This window comes from Zonotrichia leucophrys, chromosome 2 (assembly GCF_028769735.1).
Source record: "Zonotrichia leucophrys gambelii isolate GWCS_2022_RI chromosome 2, RI_Zleu_2.0, whole genome shotgun sequence".
In the NCBI taxonomy this organism is placed as follows: domain Eukaryota; kingdom Metazoa; phylum Chordata; class Aves; order Passeriformes; family Passerellidae; genus Zonotrichia; species Zonotrichia leucophrys.
The window spans coordinates 91,571,311-91,597,390 of NC_088171.1; the positions used below are offsets into that span (position 1 = coordinate 91,571,311).

General features: G+C 40.8%; 1 protein-coding gene across 2 annotated transcripts in view; it reads left to right on the forward strand.

The window, feature by feature from the left end:
• The window catches only part of GABBR2 (gamma-aminobutyric acid type B receptor subunit 2), a 458,014-nt gene extending 434,023 nt beyond the window's left edge, over positions 1-23,991 (forward strand). For both annotated transcript variants that reach the window (XM_064705661.1, XM_064705659.1), the window contains 4 exons: positions 3,729-3,911; positions 5,842-5,971; positions 14,355-14,472; positions 21,496-23,991. In XM_064705661.1, coding sequence (XP_064561731.1) covers positions 3,729-3,911; positions 5,842-5,971; positions 14,355-14,472; positions 21,496-21,661 — 597 coding nt within the window. In that variant the 3' untranslated portion in view covers positions 21,662-23,991. The remainder of the gene's footprint in view (positions 1-3,728; positions 3,912-5,841; positions 5,972-14,354; positions 14,473-21,495) is intronic.
• Positions 23,992-26,080: the final 2,089 nt, after the last annotated feature.

Below are 26,080 nucleotides of genomic sequence, written 5' to 3' on the forward strand. Positions count from 1 at the left end.
TACTCAACAATGTAGACACATTAAGGAATGAAACATGACATTTTCTCTTCCTTCTTGTCAGCTCTACTAATCTTATTTACTTATAACATGGCAATTACTATCCTTCTCCAGTTAAATGTCCACTTCGTCCATTGCCATTTTGTTCAGTACCAAGTGCCTCAGAAAAACACATGAGGAAAATCCCATAGAAGAGTAAGAGATATCAGAGGAAAAAATGCTCTTTGCCCTCTCCATTTCATGGTACAAGTGTTGATAGCATTATACTGCATCATACTTACATTAACTGTACACATTCTTGTTATCCAGCCAAAAGCTTTCCAAACTCTTTTAAAACTATTACAGATTTCTGCATTCAAGAGTATCTTGTAGAAGTTATCTGCAGAATTCAAACATCTGTTATGTATATTTTTCCTGTCAGAAATTAACTGCAATGTCTAATTATCTTTTTAAGGACCAAGATGTCTATAGTACTTTTCAATATACTCCTCACTTCCTTAAAAGAAAAAATCCTAATATGCATTCTCTATTCATGAAGTAATTGTCACAGGCTTATCCATGTTTATGATGCTTCCATGTCCTTCCATTTTTCTACTCCATCCATTTTGAGACAGAACAATGGGCTCACTTGTAGTTGCCCAGCAAGTGCATATCATTTCTGGCTGCAATGGCACTAACACATTAATTCTGATCCAGTTCCCTGCAGAGCAGTAAGGCAAAATCAGTTCTAGGGATTAAAACATCCCTTTTCTGTGTTGGTAGCATTTTATGCCTATTTGCAATTGGCTCTGTGGATATCCAGTATTGACCCTTTGTGAAAACTGAAACTGCACAGATATAAGATAGCAAGATAAAAGTTCCACTGATTGTATGGTAGGAAAAAAAATTAAAGCTCATCTAACCTCATTCTTTGTACAGCATGAGCCAACAATGTTGCCCATGAACTTTTTAATCTAGTCCATGAATTCACTAGATGTGAATCAATTAATTAAAACATGCCCCTGTTGCAAAACACCCAATTTTTATCTATAAACTCTCAGGTGAAGATGATTCAATGGCAATACTTCTATCTTTATTCAGTTTGAACTTGGACCACATCAAACATTTTATATTGTAACACTTTATATTGTACATTTTATATTGTAACACTTCTGCCTGCTTCTTTAAGAAGCTTTGTAATTACCATTCTTCACATTTAACTTCATTTTCATGTAGTTTTTGGTCTAGGACTTAGACAGTCATTACAACCATCCTAATTTGAAACAAAGAATCATGAGAGTAAAGACACTTCCCTCTAGGAGGGCTCAGCCGCTGCAAGATACCCAGGGCCTTAAGCAGTTGGGCCTTGGTTACTTCCAGATAAATAATTCCCACTCCTCTGAGTATCTCTACCAGCATTTGAGCGCATTCATAATAAGCAAAGTTGTTTCTGATCTTTAAGTGAAAATTTTGGGTTTTCAGCCTGTGTCTCCCTCCCTTTCACTGCAGGTCATTGAGAAGAGTCTGGCTCCATCCTCTTTACTCTCTTCCATCATATATTGAATACACATGAATAATGTCATACCCCTGCAATGTCTTCCATCTCAGGGCTAAATAATCAGTCTCTATTTGTATCATAAGGGCTGGGACTTTCTTTAGCATCTCTGTGGCCCTTCTCTGGACTTTCTTTACCATACCTAACTCTCTCTTGTTCTGAACAGCCCAAATCTGGACACAACACCCCAGGTGTGCTCTTGCCCAGGCTGAGTAGAAAGGAAGGATCACCTCTGTTGGCCCAGGATACTGCTGGCTCATGTTCCACCAAAATTTCCATTGCCTTACTGGAAAGGTACTTTCCAGCCAAACAGACCTTGTGCTCTTTGGGTAGGTGCTTGAGGTTTATTTCTCCTCAAGGGCAGGACTTAGTACTTCCCTTTGCCTAGCTTTAGGAGATCCTTGTTGGCGCAGACCCATTTCCCTCCAGACTGAGGAGCAGCATTAGTGACTGGCTACCACAATCCTCTGAGCCTGTCAGTTCAGCCCAATTTGCATCCACTTCAGTGGTTCCTTGCCCAGTCACTTTATCAGTTTAACTTTGAGGATGCTCTGGGAGACAGTGTTAAATCTTTGCTTAAGTCAAGAAAAATAACTCTCTGCCCTCATCTACCAGCCCAGACATCTCACTGAAGACAGCTATAAATCAGGTTGTTCGGGGAGGATTTCTCTTTCATAAATCAACAACGAATGCTTCTAATCACATTCTTGCTCTTAATATGTTTGGAAATGGTTCCCCAGAGGATTTACTGCAGCATCCCCCCCAGACTGAGGTGAAGGTAGCAAGGAGGCATTTCCCCAAATTCTTCTGTCACATCTCCTGAACTCAGCTGTGACATTTCCTTTCTCCTAATCCTCAAAAACTGCTCAAAATCAGCATCATCTTCCAAAAGTAACAGAGAGTGGTCTCATGATGACATGGACCAGTTCCCTTAATCCTCAGGCATACAACTTGTCAAGTTGGCTGAACTTGATGAACTTAATTACTTTAGAGGTCTGGAATTTTTGAAGACAAGTTTTACCAGTAAAGACTAATGTTAAGAAGACACAGAGCACCTTAGCTTTCTCCATCTGCTTTAACACCTGAAAAATAAAATGTATTATCTGCAAGCATCATCCCAATCTGCAGCCTTGGTCTGTAAATACATGCCAGGGACCACACTCTTCAGAGCCTGAGAAGTCAGATCTCTGTTGATCAGAAGTTAGGGCCTTACTTCGTGCCACTGGAGCTGCAGAGCAGTTCCATGCTCTCAAGAATAGGAGGAATCAATTCCAAAATGCAGCTAGACCACAAAATCTGGCTGGGCTGTGCATGCAAAATGATTGCCCGTTCTCTCTTTTTAGACAACTCAACACCTTTGGATTTATGACTCCATGCCTATCCTCTCAGGGCAGGGAGCCCCTTCAGCTTTGTCTGTATACAAATATATATGTATGCTGCTTGGCAAGTAGCATAAATTTTGTATTCTCTAGAGTAATGTGAGAATCTCTGTCCCTGCTGCCAAACAGCAGTAGCTTTCTCTCCTCATGTCGAGGTGATATTTTCACATTGTCACTGAGTGTTAAATTTTACTTATATTTGCTTAAATTAAATATGTTTAAGGTTAACCTTTTTCTAAGTGGCTTATTTAATTTTTTTGAACAGATTTGGTTTATTTTGGGTTGCTAAAAACTAATTAAGTTTCTGTTATCTCCAGAGTGCAATCTCCCATGAGTTCTCTCTGTTAATACTCCTGCTTCATGTCTCTCACTGCTTGAGTGTTACTTGTAACAGTAGGAAAGGAGAAATTTCAGATGAAACTGTGCTTGGGAAGAGGAGAGTTTGGTGGATTGTATTTTTCTTGAAGAATAAATATATCCTTTGAAAGTACAAACATATCAGTGAAGGAGAAAGACACATATGATAGAATATTAAAATGTATTTTAATATATTATAAATCCAGATAAATATCTTTTGAATGAATTTTTTCCTAATTTTTTGAATGCTTCCCTTCTCATAATCATTTTCATTCAACCTATTCTATAAAGTTATTCAGAAATCATCTCAAGTAGTGCACATGGCAAGCAGAGCTCACTTCCCAGAGTTTTATACTTGAAAGTCAAAAAGGAGCTCTTGGTTTGCCTTTCAGTATTTTGAGATACAAAATAAATAGCTGCAAAAATAAAGCAGGATTTCTTAAGGCTTTTCAACCTTTTAGCTCATCACACTGCGAACAAATCCAGATGCAGCCACACAGAACAGACGGTTTCAGTTCACTCAAAATCAAAAGAAAGAAGATTCAAAAACATCGACATCAGTCACCAGCGTCAATCAGGCCAGCACATCTCGACTAGAAGGATTGCAGTCAGAGAACCACCGCTTGAGAATGAAAATTACAGAGGTATTGTTTACTGTATTTACTGCCTAGATACTTCAGTTTTCATTGTTTTTTTGTTGCAGTTCTCCAGTCTGGTTAAATGCTGGCTACATTCTAGAGAAAAAAGTTAACTTTTCCCATCAAAATAATAGGAAAGGGGCAATTTATAAGGAATGCTAACTAGTACAGCAAATACATGGCAGATGTGATAAAATGAAAATGTGCCTTAGCAAAATGGAATTAAACTTGCCCTATTTATTTGTGACAGGCCAATTACCCTGGTGTTTCACATGGACATGCTGAGCTCCACAGCTCCAGAAGCGCAACCTTTACAAGCAAGCGTAACAGAGATCCGCAGCCCCAGGGGCACTTAAGGGCTGTCTTTGTTCCTGTTTGTGGTTGAGTTCTGAGGCTGCTGTTGCTGTTATTTCTCAGCCTGAGAGTTTGCTCAAAAACTTGCTAGACATATTTTTACATCTTCCATGAAACAGAATGACATATTTTCTTAAGGTAGAAAGATAGCTTTATGAATGTGTGAGCTGACTCTTTTGACACAAAGGTGATGGTTGCTTCAGTACCTACTGAGGGAAAGGCTGACTACATGGAGTACATGAATTACATAACAGCTACAGCATGTATATTTGTAGTTATGTCCATCCTTTCTCAGTAGACCTGAAACGATGACAAACCAGTCTTGGAGACTGCCCCATTTTCGAGACAAGATAACCATAACTGATCATATCATAAAGAAATTAACCTGTTCTTAGCCAGTCTGTATTCTTATACCTTGAAGAAAAACTATTTTATTGCAACAGTTATTTCTTTGTCCAGATCCTAACAACAATTGCCTATGTAACTATAAATCATTTACTCAGGCTACCAAAGAGTCCAAAAGTAAAAGGTATCTCTGCCTTGTTAAAGAAATTTAGTTCAGCTTTGCTGGGTCCCTTTCATGTGAGAGCCTTGAAATTTTTAATGAAGGCCTAGGTGCCTGCTGGCTATTTCTGTTCCTTTACTGTCGTTTTTTTCCTACTAAACCTCCTAGCACAAGCTCTCAGCCTGTGCTTCACAAGGCTCATGATGGTGAGCGCAGGTAAGGCAGATCAGAGCAGCCACATTAGTGCTTGCAGGACCCTGACAATTCCTTTTGGACTTTGCTTAAATAGATTGAATTCCCAGAACCATTGGGTCCAAATCAGTTTCATTGTTAAGGGGATTTGGAACATGCCCTACATGGCTAGCAGCTACATCTCTACCTCATCTAGTTTGAGTTGCTGTGCCCCAGTTCTATAAGGAAAAACATAAATCTAAATTCAGCACTTTTAAAATTCTGTTAAGCTAGTAGTGAGTGGGACATACTCTGGACACTACACCATGCACAACTGTTCAAAAAGAGGATTAGGAAGTTTGTTTCTTGTAATATTCTCTTTGGTCTGTAGAAAACTGAGTACAAGTCAGCCTCTGAGGAGAGCAGATTGTGCTCTGCTCAGCGCTGAGAGTGCGTTCCTGGTAGAGTTGACTGCAGTCACTCACATGCCATAGCTCCCTTGTATTCTCCTGTATGTTCAGCAATTTGATGGATGAAACGGTTGTAGCTTTGTATGCCACAGTTTTGCATGTAGATAATAAATAGTTCAGAGGTTTTCAGACTGGGCTTTCTTATGCCCATACCTTTCTCATTTGTCAGTACACCTGAATTGTTCCTACTGTCAACTACTAAAGCTTATTCCTCTCCTATGCCCTCTGTGCAATGTCACAGTTGACCACAGTTTTTTACTTGTAGCATTATTTTTAGAGGTAGTGTAGTATTGCTATAAGAAAACTGTATTTGTCAGAGTGTAGTAATTGCATTACCACCTGCCTTCCAGCCTAGTTATAGAAAGCTGTGCCTCAGTGCAGATACCTGAAGCAAGGACTTGTGAATTTTGAAGGGTTTGTACTCTTTGTTTTGCAGCTGGACAAAGACTTGGAAGAGGTCACAATGCAACTTCAGGACACTCCTGAGAAAACAACATACATTAAGCAGAACCACTATCAGGACCTTAATGACATTCTTAGTATACGGAACTTCACAGATGGCAAAGGTGAGCGTCTGTAAAACCCATTAGTAGCTTAACATGCCAAACCTTTGCATTGAATTGGCTTCAGAGCACTCCAACCTTGGTAAGACAGTTTAAATATTTTGGTTGAATTACTGGGAGTATGCAGATTCACATAATAAGCTACATGGTACCCACTGATTTGTTATTTCTGTATATGCATATTCTATTGTAATACACGTGGTGAAGGGGGAAACTTTAAGAAGTGTACTTGTGTTCAGAAGCCAAGTTTTTTGAGTTGCATGGAGAGAGGAAAGCCACAGAATTTTAAACCCAGTTTAATATCTGCTTGCCTGACTAGGATGCTGAAATCCTGCTTTTGGACACTGCTGTCCAGCACATAAAAGAGAAGCATGTAAATATTTCAGTGCTGGTTTGGATTCTAAATGCAGAATTGAAGCCACTCATGTATGAAAGTTCTTCCCTAGAAACTGATAAAAGAATTTAATGACAACTGTAATATTCCTGAGTTGTTTCTCCTGTGTCTCTTGCATCGCTCCCTGAAGAAATACATGCAAGAGAATTTCTTCCATTAGAGCCATTTTGCTTTTTGGGAAGCAATAAAATCTGGTGCATAGTGCAATAAAAGTGGAAGTCAGGACACCCACCTTCCATATCTGACTCTAGAATGGATCTAATTTGTGACTTCTGGCAAATAGCTTTGTAAGCTGACTATTACTATAGTGTGTGAAAAATTGGTTGCTCTGTGTTTGGAATTTGTATATTTGCATGTTTGTTACACTACAAGGCTCAGACTTCTTACTGATGTGGCACCATAGGCTTGATTATGTGGGACAGAAGTTACTCTTATGAATATATTTGAAGAAAAATTTTACAACCACATCAACAGTTCACACATGTTATTGAAATATACTGAAATTTCTGTTGGATAAGGTTACTTTCTCTTGAGCTTTTTGTTTTAACCTGGGTATACACTGGGTTGTATAACTTGTGGCAAAAAGAAGAAAAAGGGAGTGTTCCCAGTGTCCTTTCTAAAAGTAAAAAAAAAAAAAAAAACCTGAAGAGGGTAAAGGAGGAAAAGGAGGAAAAGGAAAACGTAAATAGCTGCTGGAGGCGTGTGATTATTGGGCTGAGATCAGGAGCAAGAACTAACATCAGTGAGTGGGATGAGGCAGTTTGAAAGGAACACATAGAATGTTCCTCTCATGTCAGATGCTCCAGGAAAAATGATAAATCATGAATAATATTTCAAGCAGAAAAGATACATTGCATTGTGCCAAATGCCCATCTGAGTCTGGGTATGAGAATCAAAAAATGATTCTCAAGAATACACTGGGTATAAATTTAGGATGGATGCTTCCCACAGCAAGATGCACTCCATTAGCAGTAGGAGGCTGGCAAAGAAATCAAGGATAAAATATAACCTTTCTGCACTTACTTGTGGCTATGTCTACAAAAGACATTGATGCCTAACTGCTGCTTTAAGCAACAGCATCCAAGATTGTCTTTGGTCCTAATTTCCCCCAGTACACCTCCCTAGCTTTTACATTTCTGCTGTGGGGTGTGTATTTAAAATCATCTGTAGGCATGGAGCCTTAATGTCCAGAGTCGCTTGGAGCTATGTAATATTGGGATTTACAGGGTAGATATTCTGCATACTGAAGTTGCTGGACACAGTTTTCTCAATGGACTTACCACATAAAGCCCCACACAAAAGGTGGGACAGATGGAGAAAGATGCTCTCCCTTGTCAAAATTTATACGGAAAGGGGAGAGTATCCATTCACCTGAGAATGAAGAAGACCTGGAACCCAATTTGCAGAAGGTGTTTGGAGCTTGGTCCCTCACCTGGTGGCAAATACTCCATGCATGCATATTGTAGTGTATCCTGATTCTGACACAAGGGACACTAAATATTCATCCTTCCAGGCTCTGAGCCACTGTGATAAGCAACCCTTGCTAGCTTTTCCTGTCCCTCCAATTCCATTTCTTCTGCCTCTTATCTTTCCATATTTCCCTGTCCCTTATCTACATCTGAATCTCCCATCTGTTTCTCTCACTGCACCCATTCCCAACAGTCAACCTATGTGCTTAATATAAATTTGCTGTTCCAATCAAAATAACAAGGCTTTGGAGAATTCATGCTGCTGAGTCACTGCTGATTCTGTGCAGATTCAAACAGACACCACTTAAACGGTACTTAAAAAAATTCTGGCCCTTTCGGCTACGGGAAAGCTAACTCCGAATGACATGACTATGCTTTCTGTAGCTATGCATTTCATGAGCTTTCAGTAAAGGAAAGTACAGAAACTTGAAATTATGCATCCCTGGTGGTACTTGAGTGAAGCTTCAGAATTGTAAATAATCTATTAGCGTGACCTAGGAGTGACCATCTCTCTCATCCCCACTGTGCAACTGGGGAAGCCAGTCCAATATTAGTTTAAAGGTGATGATGAGATTTGTGCCTTCCTTGATCTTGTGAAAAATGTAAGCTGGGAGAGTGGGAATAGGACATTAAAGAGAGAGGCTCAAAATAGCAGCTGACTTGGAGCTAAAAAACATACCAGATAATTTGCAACATTTGCTTTGTTGTTCACTTCTAAGTGAATTGTTTTTCTAAAAGACCTTGCTGTTCTGAGAGAGCTTACAGGGAGAATGCCATGTAGGGTAACCCCACTGCTATTGCTTACACAAACTCAGGGCACTGCTCTTCACAGAACAGATCATAACATGGGATTTAGGAAATGCAGCTCGAACAAGCCCTAATCAAACTTTAATGTCATCGTACACTTTAGTAGGCTTCTGATCTGTAAAAATTGCCCAGAGTTAAAATTCCTAATTCCTATAGCCAAGTGCCAGAGGAGGTTATTTGATTCATCTCTTCCTTGTTCACCACCCTCATTTACATCAAACATATGGATTTAAGATACTAAAGTTAAATTACTTTAGCCAAAATAGGTAGATACAGCTGTGAACTCCTATATCTGCCTAACCTCAGGCAGTGTTTCATAACTTTGGGATTCCTGCTTAGTTATTAACAGCAACACCTCCTGGTGTATCCCAGGAGCTCTTTGCTGGCACAGGGACTCCTTTACAGCACACTTCAGTACATCTCATTTAAAGAGAGATATTATCTGAGACACTCAACTCTTGTTCACAAATGCATGATGTCCCTGAGACATCCACAGCAATTGGCTATGTAAGAAAAGCAATTAGGAAAATGTGATTTGTGGTTTATGGCTTGATTGCTTTCTTTTAATGCAGGCTTTTTCACTGCACTGCTACATAGCTTTGTGTGGCCAAGCAGTTTTTAGCATGCTCCATGAAGTGTGGCTCTGAAACTTCAGATGCTGGATTTAAGTTAGGGCATCCCCTTAACTTCATTTCCTACGTTCCTCAGATGACTTTTAGTGACTGTGCCTGCTAGTGACCTCAGTTCTGTGCACAGAGCAACACTAACTGCTCCCCTGGCATTTGTGGGATCTGGTGGCCTTGCTGGAGTGGCAGAGCCACTGGGGCTCTGGGGGAGGCCAGTGCTTGGCTCAGGCCACCTCTGTAAGAGACAGAGTCATTCAGCAAGAAGAGCCAGGCTTGGAGGCATGGTTGTGTTTGCCAGGCTGACATTTGGAAAAAAGGAGGACAAGTGCCTCAACTATGATGCTGTGTAAAGGCAGGGAGGGGATACTAGATACTTTTGCTATACTTGGAATCTTACTATCTTATTCTACTTGACTTCTTTTTGACATTTTAATACATGAAGTTATTTCCATGTGACATAGTTCACAAAATCATGGATTGAAAGAGTTTAATATAAAGCAAAGCTTAGATGAAGTCCTGCAGAAGAATATCCTTCTATTTCTACCTTGGCCAGTACATTTCAGAGTAGCATGTTAGGGAAATTAAGGAAATTAGGGAAATTAAGCCATTCTATGGGATATACAGAAGAAGCAGGAGACAGCCTTGCCACAGTCCCCTGTTATGAGCAAACCCTTTTTGCAGGTTCTCTCTCTGCAGGAGCCCTTCCTTGCTCAGAAAACCTTGTCTGTTTCAAGCCAGAAAGCAGTCTTTACTCATTGCTGCAAATGGGCTGGGAGCATTCATTTACATGTCAGATATGCCTACATACTGTCACTTGTCACCCCACTTCGATGTTTCCTGGTGTTAGTTTTTCCCCATGTAAAAGCAGCTCAAAGAAAAACAGATTTCAAAGGCATTTGCTCACAAATGCAAAGCAAAACAGAGTTCGTCTGTGATGGATGGGGGAAGTATTATTTCTATGAAGTTCATGCAATTCAAGCATTAAGGTTGAGTTTGAAAAAGAGATTCAAAGGTAAGGGCTTTCAGAAATAACTCTGAAACTCTGGATGCTGTTATAAAGCAAGGATGTAGTTCCTTTCTTCATAGACATCTGTATGCTAGTTTCTATGAAGCCTAACAAATTGACTCAGTCCTGAAATTGGAGCATGTTTCTGTTTCAACAGGGAGATCAACCTATCAGAGGTTCAGTACCTGTCCTTTCTTGCACAGAAATGAATCTGTAGTAAAGGGAATTTCTTCTGATTTAAAGTAGTATAAATCAGAGCATAATCTTGCTTGCTTTTCTTTTTTAAAAATCTTCCTCTCAAAACACAATTATCAGAAGCTATGATTTAGATTGTCTGTGCAGAGTGGTTGCTTCAGGAGAACTTTTTTCTTATTACCAGCAGAAAATGTGATCGTTTTAATTTTTCCTTTCAGTTTACTTTCTTATCACCCTATTTACATGAAAAACAGAGACTGGCTAGTCATGTTTCACAGTCCAAACAACAGAACTGGGAAAAATTACAGCAGGTTTTCAAAATCTGCCTCCAGTTTTAAAGTTTCCTGAGCTCTTTAGTAAATCAGCAATCTCTGCCAGATCCTGTAAGTCCTTGTTAAACCACACTTACTTCTTTGTGGAGCATAATATATGTTTTCTAGCAAAGAGAAGCAATAGTAGAATTGAAAGATATTGGATGAAGAGTAGTTCTGTCATCCAGTTCTAAGCCATGGGAGGAATATTGCCGCTAAAGCATAATGATGAAGATGTTCAATAAAGCTGCAGTGTACAAACATCAACCAAACAAGCACCTAGTTAAAAAAAAATATGTTTTCTAAACTCTTGGAAGAAATTGAAGCATCATCAGTCACCTGGTGTGCTCTGCCTGCAGCTGAATGAGGGTTGTTAGTATGCATGGCACATTTGAGTCTGCCCAGGTAATTTTGGCAGCACGAGGCTGCAGAGTGACCCCTGGCAGAGGCAGAGGAGAGCAGCTGGGAGCAGCGACCTCCTCTCTGAGCCCCTCAGCAGCCTGCATCAGGTGTGCTCTTGCGGCTCAGAGCTTTGTAAATGGAAGCTGTTTTCTTCCTGCAGGTAGGCAAAGGTCCCAAGCTAAAGCCCTCTGGTTCTCACCAACCACTGGCAGCGAGCTTTGTTCTGTAATGAGCCCATTATCGAGCGCTCTGTGAGGCCCTTGAGATGTATTTGTCTTTTCTCCCAACAGCTTTCTGAATGGAAAGCGCTCAGGCATCGCTTATCCAGACTTCTGAGTTCCGGTTTGAGGTCTACAGAGGTGAAAATTATTTAGAAGGTGCTTCCGGCTAATGTGATTTCAGTTTAAAAAGTAGTTACATCATCCCAGTGCAACTTACTGGGTAGAATCTGCAGTGGCACACAGTGCCCTGAGGATGAAGGGCATTTTCCAACCAGCATACTTAATGGACAGAGGAGGAGAGAGGATGGAGAAGTATCAAAAACACTGCGACACTTTCCAGGGGAAACTGGGAAATCAAATGTTTACCACTACTTTCAGTTGTTCATGTTTATAAAACTAGTTTTCTAAACTCTTAAGTTTTTAAGTACATATGGCAATAGTGTTTTTTTCTTTAAGCTCAAGCTCCCAGAAGCATATGACTAAGTGAGAATCTTGCTTTTCATTATTTAAATGAAAGGTAAATGAAAAATAAAGATATTCTAGTTTCCATAGCTGCAAAATAAAAACCTAACAACTCCTCTCCCAAAATGCTTAACAAATAAGAATTACCTTTTTTTTTTTAATATTAAAAGAAGCAAATGAAAAAGGAGAAAAAAGTGTCTGTATTTTGTCTGCATTTTATACGTGTACAGTAAAACTTGCATTTGTTAGCCTTGTATGCAGAAATTTATTCTGTATATTAAGGGCAAGTCATCTGCAAGAGTGGTATAAAAGAGACTATTAAGAATAACACACGGTGATATATGGGCAGTTGGTGTTGAGAGGTGAGTAGGAAGAGAATACATGATTTCTGCTCTACTCTAAACTAAATCCCCCACCTTTTTGACAAGGACCACCTCCTTCTCTTTCTTTCTCACAGCACAGCTGAAAGTACATGAAACTCCTTTAGTGTGTACAACACAGATTATCCTATTAAATAAGAGACTCCCAAACAGCAACGTTTGCATTTTCCAATCATTTGATGAAGAATTACATCTTTAGTGGCTTTAAAAAATGTTAAATCGCTTATCTTGGCAAAAGGAGTTGGAACCCTAAAATAATTAAATTTAGAGCTTTTCCATCCCTAATTACAAGGGTTAATCAAATTTTTACTTTGGTCTATATCAAAAAGTCAGCAATTTCCATTGTCAGCTTAGATCAGCTCAGGACTGAGTGTTAGTTTTAATCACGGAAGTAAAAAGTGTTTTTTTCTATATGTCTGTTTATAGACATCACAAGACTTTTATGCAAATGTCAAACTTGATATACAAAGAAATGCAATGTACAGAAAATAAAAACTGAACTCTTGTGACAGCAAGTGCCACACCAGCAAGCTTCAGGCTGCTCTGAGATGACAGACCTCATTGCTTATCTTAACCACTGTCAGATTTGACTCTTTGCTGTACTCCCTTCACATCCAAACCATCAGTGAATCCTGCCATCTCTTCATTTTAAATACACTTCTTGTTACAACTGAATTCCTTAGCTCTCTTCTACTGACATTGTTTTGCCCCAGCCAAAGCAGCTTCATGTGTTCTGGTCACCTCCTTTCTCACCCAGACTCTTCTCTTCAATGCAACATCAGTGAAAATTCTTGTCTCCTCTCCTGAGCTGTAGTGATCCCCATGTCTGCACATTGCTGCCTCCTCACCTACACACTCTGCTGTTGTTTGCTTGTTAGGTTTTTCACAGCAGGAGTCAATGCTATCAAATAATGCCAGGGATAACCTGGCTGGGAGGGCAATTCTAGATGTTGGAGTTTGTCCTCAAAACATTTATGCTTCCAGTTTCTTTCCTCAGTTTGTGTTTCTGCGGCTTGTTTTGTCCCCCCAGTGCCTGTTGACAGCATCTATATTCCTAGCATGCTGGGAGCTGAGCATTATTTGGGGCTTCTGAACATGAGTACAACAGAAAAGCCGTAACCCTTCAAAATGTGCCAGCTTTTTCATGCAATTTTCCTTTTTTCTTCACTCTTTTCCTGCTTTTCCCCTTTGTACCCACTTTTATGTTCAAACCCTCCAGTACCCTCTTCAAGAATTTACCTCAGACTCCTCTTCCATGCTGCCTCAATGCCTGCGGCAATCACTGCTGCTCTGTTTGTGTGGCAAACAACTGCTGGTGATGGATTTGGAGCTCTCTGTAATTATTTATGAAAACTGTGAACTGCCCTCATTATTCAGATGCTTTCTGTGTGATTTTATTTGGCTTACCACAGAAAGACACTTTGAAAAAGCAGGCAGGAGCAGAAAGGGTCTTAAAGTGGCTGTGTTTGCCCGTGTTTCTCTGGGGGAATGATGCCATGGGCTTCAGCACAGCTAGCCAGGGACACCCAGGACACCCAGGGGAAACAAGAATTCTGATCTGTTTTGTTATCACTATGCAGAAAGGAAAAAAGTGCAATGACATCATTAGTTGTCCTTGCTGCAGACAGCCTATGGACCAGTGTAGCTGGTATGAATCATGTTTCCATGCTGAAAATGATGGCAGTAGCAGATAGGCAAATGACAGCACTTATTTTCCTGTGTGATCGTAAGAGTATCAAGGTTTTAACATCAATGAAATTGTAGTTTTTCTAGAAAAAGTCTTAAGAAGGAGGGTTTATGAAAAGGTTACCATTTCTAACTGCAAGAACAGTATAGTTACATTATTTTTTTCACATAGCCCAAGACTAGATGAGAGAGCATGATGTCACTTTTGTCACTTTTCTGTTTTTTCGTGATGGTTCCTATGGAGGAACACATCATCCAAAACAGAGGAGTACCAAATTCTCACAGCAAAACTTGAGACTATGCTGGAATACAGGTAGTATGAGTTTACTTTGTGGCATTATGGATATGTGGAAAAAATTAAAATGAAACTATTTTTAAATGGTCACTTGGTCACAGTAAAGTAAAATTGAATGTGTTGTCCATCCAGATGGTGAGAAAGCCATTTTGAAAAATCATCTTGATCAAAATCCACCAGCACAGTGGGGTTCATCAGACCCTTCCAGAACAAGCAAAGATGCCATAGAAGACATCAACTCTCCAGAACAGTAAGTATACATCATTACCTTACTGACAAGACATTAATTTAAATTATTATATTTCATCAAAGCCTGTATTTCCCTTCCATGCATTTTTTATGGAAAGACTTCACTGTAACCCCCTTCCAGCCAGCCCAGGCTACAGAGAGAGCCTGAAACATCTACAGCTAGGGAATGTGAATGGCACCTCCTGAAACACCAGTAGGCGTCAATGTTGTTGTGTGCCTCCTTGCCTCCCTGCCACCAGCTCACCACCCCAAAGGAACTTTAAGGATATCAGGGGCTTTAGATCCTAAGGTGCCCCAAAAACAAATCAATATGCTCCTTTTCTCTTGCTGGAAACATCCATAGCATGATGTCCAAAGTTTCTGTAGAGAGCTGCAGGATTAGCTGTGCCCAAAGCGTGTGGAGGAGAGAAGAGGATGGACATATGTGCACAAATGTCTTATGACTCTTGTCAAAGGTCCAAGTCCTTCCACACACCAGCCAGAGGGGTTCATAGTGTACACAGACATTTTGTTCTTTTACATTCTTTAGCTAGATGAGAAATAAAAAATGTCCTGAGGGCTTTTCAACGTTGCCATAGCAGCTGGACCTGAGTTTTGGCACAGGAAAGCCCGCACTAAGTAGTTTCCCTTAGAAACAATGCTGCAGCTACAAGGAGAGGATGGCACAAAACACTGGCCAGATTTACAGAGTGGAAAGAGTCTTCTGGTGTCAGCTTTTCTCCCTAGGATCCTATACAATAAACTCATGTCCTGCCCTCCAGGAGCTGGGCAGGACCTGCCATGGGCAGGAGCTCCGGGAGGCGCCATTCTCGTGTGTGCCCGGATCTGCCGCTTCCCCACAGCAGCCTGGTTACACAGCATCACTTCAGCAGTGTCTGAGCTAATAGCTGTCAGACTCCTGGGCAATTTGAAAGCTTATTTAAAAACAGAATAAATTAAACAAATTACTAGAATGAGTCACGTTACATCAGCAGCAGCAACCCTGATTGCAGATAGTAGCTCCTGTCTCGTACTACCTGGAGCAGGAAAACACGTGGATGTCTAAATCTGTCCTTGCACTCAAAGAAAAAACCCAACCCAAATCTGCAAAGAAGGTAATTCACACACACACACACACACACACACATATGCACCAAAAAGAAATCCCACAGTAGATGAAATATCTTGTAATTTCACAAAAGCAGGTTTCTTGCTGAGAGAGCTCTCATGACTTCATGGGGTCAGCAGAGTGCTTTAATGCATAGCTATTAAAGGCCTGGGTTTTTTTCAGCACCATTTGTCAGAAATAATGTAGTGTGAATTCAGCCTCATCCACATGTGGCCCACTTACATTAAGGAAGCTGCTAAGAAAAACACAAACACTCAGATAATCCAATTGTCTCTATACAGATTTAATACAGACAAAGAAAAAGAAAAATATTTGGTGGTGACAGAACTTCCTCTAGGCTAGTGATAACTGATGAGAAGACTGAGATTTCCTAACGGTTCTGGAGAGTGGTTCAGTACAAATCTGAACAATCTCTGACATTTATGGAAAGCAATTAATAAAATCCTGCTGAATCTAAACAGTGTCATTCAACACTTGCACAGCTGTGACTGTGCCAGGTCCAAGGGCCAATCTCTCCCCTGAGAACCATTTGGCACTTTGGTTTCCAGAGCCACACTGCCCAGACACAGTGGATTTGCCAGGGAGGAGAAGTATAGCCGTCTTTAGGACTTCCCTCTTTTTGACAAGATATTGCCTCTTTCCAAAATCTGTACTCTTTAAGGTATCCTTCTGCACCTCTGGGATTGTTTTTCTACTTGTCTAGCAGCACTTCTGACATTTGATGGTTGCTAAATGTATAATTTTTGGGCAAAAAAAAAAAAGAGTTAAAAGCAAGCTGTAGTTTCTGTCTTTCTCATTTCACTTCATACATAGGACATCTAATAGGTAGTCACACAGTCTGAGAAACTTATTTCTTATTCAAGAAGACAAATCTCAAGGAGAATTAGTCTGAAAAAGATGTCCTCTCGGTCATAAACCTGTGAAAGGAGGATGTCAAGACAATTATTTTCCTGCAGAAGTTTTAACTCTTTAATGGCTGTGGGGGGGAAAAATCATTCCAGCTTCCTGTGTTTGTCAGTACTCATGAGAACTGGCATCTTCTAGTATGAAAGCTCTTATAGACTCCAGAAAGGAGCTGATTTGGGATTTTTTTTTCATTCTTTCTCACCATCAGTGCCACATTTCACTCATTGTAAGATCCCTGATTCTACAGTTGTGCACAAAGGCACAACAGTATACACACACCTCAGGCAGAAATGCAGGAAGTTTTCACATTTTTTGATGGGGTGATGTTTACACTGCCTCAATCAGAATATAGAAAAAAATTTTTTTGTGCTTGGCTCAGATTTAGAACCCTGCACCTAAGGAAAATGCAGTCTACAGGACTGTAAAGCATACTAATATCGACTTAGAGCATGAATATAGACGAATCTCAGTTCCCTTGGCAGTTCCTGCTGGGCAGGACCCAGTAGATTTTCCATACTGCCATGTAAAATTTTCCATACCCATTCAGACCATCAGATAAGAGGAGCAAAAAGACAGCTGACTGCTTTCTCTCCTGTTTACACTGTCTGCAGAGTATAAATTAACACCTCCTATAGCAGGCTAAGCGGTGCCAGTGCACAGGCACAAGCCCTGCCCTTTGATTTCCCATTTTTTAGCATACTCCCCAGCACAGCTGTACCAGTTTTTTCTCTCCAGGTAGAGCTCAGCAACAATCCTGGGGGATGCTTAGCTGTGTGGATAGACACTGTACTGTGCCAGCTCATCTCAGGTCCAGAGAGCATTCTGAACCAGTTTAAAATAGATATCATTCTATCCCCAGTAGGATGAGTTGTCTCTCAGGCAAAGTTATCTGCTTTCATGAGTATTAAAGTGTGCATATTTCCCGATGGGCAGTCCTGCTTATCTAAAGATCACATCAGTCAGCTTATCTGCATGATGGCCATGTTCAATGGTTTATCTTCTGTGACCCTTAAAGACATCTGCCTGTGCACTTCATTCCTGCATGTTGTCCCTTCTTATCAGTGACCTACATCCAGCAGGTCATCAGTTTTTGGCACCATTAGAATTTATTCCATTCTCATTTTAACAGCAACACTACATAACAGTCTTCCAGATCTCTAAGTAGACGTGATGACAGATTTCTGCAGGACCTTATTAAAACTTGCCATCTTAATAGACTATTTCTATATGCAGGGTTTTTTGTAGCCTTCAAAGCATAACTTCAAAGCATAGCTGGAGCCAGTTATGTTAATTTAAGTAACAAAAAATTCTCATTCAAAAAAGTTGGTTGTGACTAGATTATTGCATTGCAGCCATATGCCCCAGCATGAGCAGGCTTTTGTTATTTGGTTTCTTCACTGAGAGTGGTTTATACATGATCTATTTATCTATGATCTTACTCAAATGTGTCATTAAAATTAGGTGGGTTTAGAATGGTTAGTTCACTTGCTAGTAGAACATCTTGCTTTACTGTAATGTTTTAGAGCTTCTCCAGCTTCCCTGAGTTTGCTAAAAATCAACATTAATGTACTGCAGAATTAACTGACACAATCCCTGAGTGCTTAGACACAGTTTACACACTCCCACATAACTTCAGATGTTTGACTGCTGTAGCAATTTGTTTCAGTCCCCCCACTTACTAATGGATCTTATTAGTGGTTTTCTATAGCAAAACCAAAATATATTTCAAATGCCTTGGCCCCCTTGTGGTATCTTGCATTCCCATGTGCATTGCATTGTGCTCCTGCATTGACACTGGAAGTCAAGGTTTTACCTGATTTTATGTTTCCCTAATAAATAGCATTTATTTTTTTCTAATAAATGGTATGTCTGTACAGAGCTGAGGACACTTGCCCTCACACAGAACCTGATGAGTGGGTGCTCTGTGTGTGGAATCATCTTTGCTGTCCATCTCCTTCAGTGGCTGCCTGTGATTCTAGACCCACCATTACCAACCATTACCTCTCCAAAATACTTGACCATAAATATGCTTTCACATACATATCTGTATAGTGTGGGCAACTTGAACCAAATTCCTAGAGTCATATAATGGTTTGGGCTGGAAGGGATCTTTAAGGGTCAGCCAGTCCCATCCCCCTGCAATGAGCAGAGACAACTTCACGTAGATCAGGTTGTTCAAATCCTTGTCCAGTTTGGCCTTGAATGTCTCTGGGAACGGGGTGTCTGAGCCACCTGTGGCAGTGTTTCACCACCCTCATCATAAAAATGTGTTACTTTTATGTAGTCGAAATCTACCCTCTTTTGTTTAAAACCTTCCACAGCATCCCTCACTCCATGCCCTTGTAAAAAGTCCCTCTCCAGCTTTCTTGTAAGCCCCCTTTAGGTACCCTAAGGCAGCTTTAAGGCCTCCCTGGAGCTTTCTCTTCTCCAAGATGAAAAACACCAGCTCTCTCAGCCTGTTTTCATGGAAGACATCCCCCAGGCCTCTGATTTTCATTGTGGCCTTCCTTTGGACTCGCTCCAGCAGGTCCTTATGCTTCTTATGAGAAGAGCTGAATGCAGTATTCCAGGTGGGGTCTCGCCAGAGAAAAGCAGAGAGGCAGCATCACTTCCCTCATACTGCTGGCCTCACTGCTTTTGACATAGCCCAGGATATTATTAGCTTTCTGGGCTGCAAGTGCACATTACTGGGCCATGTCCAGCTTTTCCTCCACCATCACCCCCAGTTTTCTCATGGTAGGGCTGTTCTCAATCCCTTCATCCTCCAGCCTTTATTGATACCAAGGATTCCCCCCAAAGCATTGGCAAAGTGTGGCAGGAGTGGAAGAAGGGAGAATCGCTGGTATTGGTGGAAAAAACCCTAAAAACAGTGAGGCAAGGCACAAAATTTGCTTTCGCTTCAGGCAAAAATACCAGATTTGTTTGGATTTTGCTACTCGTTTGATTTTGTTTTGTGTTTCACTCTAGGGGTTTTGTCTACAATCTTGATTGTGTGCAAGCACAAGCAAGTCTCCAAGCCACAGTTCTCTGCCCCAATTCCAGGAACCAAGTTTTCAAGTGAAAGTAAACTTTTAAGTACAGTTAAAGCAAAATTTGCCACCCACTGCAGCCACAGTTGGCATAGCTAAATAAACATGCTTTGTCCATGGTATGGCTAACACTGAAACAGATGGAAAAAAATCCTATTCACTTGATTATGCAACTGGATTCTCTTGGAGTAGCTTCAAAAAGCCCTTTAATGAGAAGCCTATAACAGTTGAACAAAGTAAGCATTTCCACTGGTGGGAAAATAAGTGCAGGCAATTCTGCATTTGACCCCTCAACAAGAGACAGAATGACAATCCACAGCATCAGGCTCATAAGGATTCAGCACAGGGAAACATCAAGCCATGCCCCCTCTGCACTCCTTGGGAACAAGGCATGACTTCATTGATAGCACCAGGAAGAGCCGAGCGCCCTAGCAAAACAACAATGAATGGATTTTGTTTAGTTCCAGGAATGCATTGCCAGCACTAGAATGATTATCACTGAGGACTAACATTGTGTGAAACTTTAGAAAGGAGTTTGTTTGAGGGGGAGAAAAAATGAGAAAGAGTTTTCTGGGTAGGCAGACAACAGCTACTCCTACTGCACCTCTGTATAAACAAGCTGAAGTTTGTAGTGGTGAAACTAATGAGGAGAACAACACATTTCTTTCTGTTTGAATTTAAAAGCTATACTGCTTGGTCCCCAGGCAGTGCAATGGAAGCCTTAGTATCTGTCTTTGCTACCTTACACAAAGCAAAAGAGCAATTAAATGTCATTTGAATCAAAAAGGCTGTCCAAAGGTTAGCTTTCAAAGAAACATTTCTTATAAAGGCCTTTCTATACACTGACATTATATCAGATAACAGACAAACATAAATTTAAAACTCTATTATACTGATACAATGCTTTCTATGGGCATTTTTGTCCTGAAATCCAAAAGTCAGTCTTCCAGCTCAGTCACCTTGACATCTCTCTTCTCTTTAGAAAGTTCCTCTGTGTTTCAAGCGGAAATGTCTCCAAATACAAAGCCATCCCGATGATAAAATGACTGAAAACATCTTTTACACTAGCAAACCTCAACAAGATTTTGATTTTGTGGAATGTGCTGATGTATCCACAGCACAGGGGTAGCAGAGCCCTTTTCTCATGGCACCATCCTCTCCAGGGAAAGGCTTAGATGCAATACCCATGAGCATGATTTAATATTCATTTTAAAAAAATAATTATACCTGTTGTCATGATGCCAATCCACTTGGAAAACTAGATAAAGAATACTGGGTTCTGGAACACTGAATTTTAGTATGGGTGTTGGGCAGGACTGCTGTTAGAGGGCCAACTCCTCAGTCCCATAGCACTCAAAAGCATTTATCACCTCAAAAGCACAGACCCACACTTTAAAAAGGAGCTACTTAAAAGAGGGAAAAGCCATCAGTCCCAAATCCCTCCCACCATGCACCTGTGTTTGCTTTAGCTGGAGTTGCAGAAATGCCATGCTTAGTACTGACATCCTTGTGATAAGTGGTGCATGGCTTGAAACTCAGTCTGTGACCTCCTGCATGTCTGCAGGATTGGGGTTCTGAAGGCAGGAGATCTCATGCATGACTGCTGGATGGGGCTCTGCAGGCAGCAGATCCCTTTGCAAGGGGTGGGGGTCACAAAGCCATACACCCTCTTTGCACACTTAAGGTTTTCTTGGTATCAGCAGTCTAACAATTAACCTGAATGTGGCTGGGAATTTCAGGAGGTTGTGGGATGCTGAGAAAGTTTCCTTTGTCATGTCCAGCCTGTCAGAAAAATTCCCCAAGGGGAAAACAGCACCGTGGTGGCACAGTTCAGCATCAGCCGGTGCGATGCTGGTGGCGTTAACCCTGTCGGTGCCAGCAGCAGGCACAGGGGACTCCCTGGCAGCAGCCTGGGGACACACCAGCCGTGCGATGTGCTCCCTCTGCCCCCTGGTAACGCTCCTCTCCCTGTCTCCCGCAGCATACAGCGCCGGTTGTCCTTGCAGCTGCCCATCCTGCATCACGCCTACCTGCCGTCCATAGGAGGAGTGGATGCCAGCTGTGCCAGCCCCTGCGTCAGCCCCAGTGCCAGCCCTCGGCACAGACACGTGCCACCCTCCTTCCGAGTGATGGTTTCAGGGCTGTAGGAGGGCGAGATCAGTGCTTCCCGAACTGCTTTTAAGTACTCAAAGACTGGACTAAACATCCGACCTGGAACTCTGCTACAAACATGTAACATTGGCTCTTACCGCAGAGGAACTTCTGCTGAGGCCCTCGGCACAGGAGTGCCCGCATAACTCGTGTGAAAAAGCAAAGGAGGACACAAAGAGTTTGATCTGTAGCCTTATTCATGGAGTTTTTATTTCTTCACCTAGAAGTCACTGAAAAATATTTCTTCCAAAATTTCTACTAGCAACAAGGATGCTGGGATATATGGATCTTGCAAAAAAGACACTAGGGAAAAATTCAAAAAAAAACAAAAACCACTCAAATGTCACTGAGCTTTACGTGGCTGCTGAGAACATGCAATTCTATACTGTATCCATGTAAGGAAAATGTAGTGGTCCAGCTATACCATGTTGGAATAGATACACTCATTTTTACAGGAGTTGTGTTAAATCGCTGGAAACATTCTGCACTGGTTAGTCTTGCTTTTTTTCATTTCAGGGATGATGTTTAGCAGGAAAGAAGAATTGTGAGAAATGATTCCTCGGGTGTCATTGAGACTCTGCAGTGCTGTGAGCAGGGTCACCTTTACCTTGCAGCTGTATGTGTAACCCAAGCAGAGCCTGAAGCTCCAGCTCTGAGTTGCCACCAGCTGGAGAGCTGCTGATTGCAAGCAGAGCACTTCACCCTTCTCCAGGGCAATGATAGTGACTGCTGACCATCTGCAGCTTCATTTTTAGCAAAGTTTCTGCACTTGTTTCATGATAAACACCACTAACCATAACACACTAAACTGTCTGAAAAAGTCCTAGGGCTGGTAACTCAGGAAACTGAGGACAGATGGGTAGTAAAGTCTTAATGCCGCAGGATGAATTGTTTTTCCTAGTTTGTTTGAATTGTGTCACACATAATTACAATAAAATTAATTGAGTGGACTTGGGGGGGAGGGATTAGGGCACAGCACTTTGCTGCTGCAGGAAAAGCCTGCAGGGCACATAGATGTGAATATACACTATGTTTGCTTCGTACCTGCGTACGTGTGACAGTTGTAGTGGATAGGAGAGGACAAATCAAATCTACCAATAGAATATTTAACTGACTCCTGAAAGAACTGTGAAAAAACAGTGGAGTTTATACTTTAGCTCCTTTCCCTGAACCAAAGTAATTAGGAGGAACGACAGTGGTGTACCATCTGGACCAACTCTGGAGCCAAACCTTCAGGCACAGGTGAGACACACATACAGCTTCTTCTTCCAAGGGACTGGAAACGTATCCTCCCACTGCCAGGGCTGTTTGCTAAAAGTAGGGGGGAAATAACCCACATGAAGCACCCTCTGGGCTCTCAGTTTTCTTTAATCAACACTTATGCCCCTCAGACCAAACCTTTGGAATGACATTTGTACAAAGGTTTATAAATCAGCAATGACTGAAGCACAGCTGAAGGGGTTCCTTAGCTGAGGGATTTAACTGCAGCTATGACAAGCTAGCATAAATCTCCATTAAAAATAAAACACACCTCATAGTGGCCAAAACCAACATGAATATGTATCTGAATCTTACAATCAGGAGCATCACAAAATATTTCACTTGGCACATACAGTAAGAGAGGTTGTGGAAATATCTGTAGCTTTTAGAACAAAAAAACATGTAAGTATAAACACAAATAAACTAGAACTCATTACTCTGTTTAAGCACTAAACACTGACGTCGTCACTCAATGTGTGTTGACAGTATTCTCTTGCTTTATTAATATCATCAGGGCCTGGTTTATTTTAAAAGGAATGTTAATTTTTAAAAAGAGAAAATTATGATATTGTATATAATGTATACACAAAGATCTCTGTAGAAATATTATTCCAACTTAGCAGGAAAAAAACAAAAATAATTCAGAAGTATCGGACCATTGGAGGTGAGTGTGTGTGTGTGTGTGTGTGTCTGTAACTTCGTGAATACTGACTGTGTGACGTTTATTAGGTTTAAACCATGCAGTACATTCTTTGTCTCAATGATACGGTAGTTTCTCCCATAACATTTTTTTTTTTTACTTTACTGCAGATAACAAGACCAACCAAGTGAATATAGCTATTTAATGTTTCTGTTCTTTTATACTGCAGCAAAAATGTACTGTAAATTTATGAAGAGGCTGTGCCCCAATGGCATTTTCCAATGATGTTAGTGCACAAATGCTTTAAACTAGACTGGAACTGCCAGAATAAAATGTAAATGAAGAATTTCTTGTATAACCTTATACTGCATGAGATCAATTTTTAATAAATTGTTGCAAATCTGTTTTTATGAATAAAATATATAAAACTTAGCTTTTTGGACTCAATGCCCTCTTCCCCCATTGCAAAATCATTTTTGATGAGAGAGAGTGTGTGTATATATATAAACATAGATGTATATAAAAGCCTCCTTGGAGAAAGAGGAATCCTATTACAACCCTACATTTCAATAAAAACGTAATATGTAATAAAAATACACATCCTAGTTGCAGAACAGTTTGCATTTGGAGATAACAGGTAGATGAGTCTCTGCCCTGAAATATGATTACTGCAGTACCCAAGAGTGAAGTCTGAGACCTTTTGCAAATGGGAAAATAATCAAAATGTGTACTGAACATTTCTATCCAAACCACACTTAGCCCACACACTGTTCTCTCTTGCCCCACAGTGAATGTGATTTCAGAAGAAAAAGAATTATTTTACTATTTCACACAAGTTATTGAAGTTGAGCCAATGTTCCAGCTCAATAGTATATCTCTGCATCAACAAATGAGAAATTTCTGAGAATAAACACCAATTTCTGCATGAAGGCAAACACTAAGCCTCTCCATCTAGGTTTGTGCATGTGGTGGGATTTGTGTCTTAAAGCAGGTTCTTCTACATGGCAGAATAGGAGGAGGGTGGGAATGTCGGGCAACGAGAAAGTGAGTGGAAAGTGCATTTTGAGTTGTTTGCTTTTCAACAGTGGAGCAGCCTCAAGCCAGCACAAAATGTCATAAAGCCCAATGTGGGAATTAGATCCACCACAAATGGTTTTCCAGCAGATTTCTCATGCATCTCAGAAGTCCCCCTGAACATATGCAAAAAGAGAAAATACCAGTGAGGAGTTAACAGTGTGGATCATGGCTCTCAGTGCAGAATAGCAGATGGCAGGAGAAATTCAAACAGATACATCAAAGCTCATTCAAGAAAGGAAAAAAGTACAGAACAACTTCAATGTGAAACCTATATTCAACCAGAAATTGTGGGAGGATGTGAAGAACTTAAAATTACTCATGAATAATAGGAAACCAGAACAAAGTGAAATATTACTTTAAAGGGTCATGAAAAAAAGAAGAGAGAGATGTCAGCAGAGCAACTTTACTTGAACCACTGAGTTTCCACAGCCACAAGAAATATGATTCCTATACAATCATAAAGTTGCCATTGAATTAATGGAAGGTTGCTAATCTTGAAGCACTACTTTCAAATAAATAAAATCAAGGAAGGTAAGGAAAGAGCATTTCCCCCTCCTTGGTTTGTTGGGTTTTTGGGCAGTTTTTTGTCTTTTTTTTTTTTTTTTGAGATAATATCTTATAATACCTTTCCTTAAAGGTTGATAGTCAAATCTTTTCTGATCTTTTCAGAACTTGTTTTTTCATTACAAGTCTCATCACAATGTGCCTGTTCTTCCCAAGACTGGATTACTGCTTCTGCTGATCTCCAATCAGGATTGCTGAGGTGCTGGAAGCCAGCCCAGTGAGGCTTGTCCCAGCACTTCCACAGCACCCTATGGATATCAGCAGGGCTTACTGTGTTCTCCAACTGCAGTCCAAAGGATGGGCTGGTTTCCCTATTCAACAAGCTGACTCTCTCTGTCACTGCTTTGTTTAATAGGGATTTTCTGCTCACTGTCTGAAAAGACTGACAGATTTATTACAGTGGTTTAAGCATCATGATTTTTTATCAGAGTTCAGTTCTCAGTTATTGACTGCCTTTTCCATCTCTTGACAAGGTGAATAGTACTTACAGCCATTACTTTAATACGCCTGAATATTATTCATGAGTGCATTTTCAAGAGCACTCTGCCTCTTGAGTCCATCAGGACTCTGAGAGCACTACTGTGCTTGTCACTACTCACTCAACAGCATTGCAGAGGATCAATAGAGGGTCTAGAGATGCACTGGAAGAGGTGGGGAAGGGAGAGCCCAAGCCGCTGGCAAGGGCAACCCTGAGTGGCAGAGATATCATGTCAGTATTGCCACAGACAACTTGCAGACGTTTTGAGCCACCAACTTTGCAAACTGCAGCTGGTTTAAACTGCATCCCTTGATGATGAAGTAGGCATCTCCAAACACTGAGAAAATCCTTTACTTCCCCAAAGAAAGTGGCTGGTTTTTTTCTTTTTTTGATGGA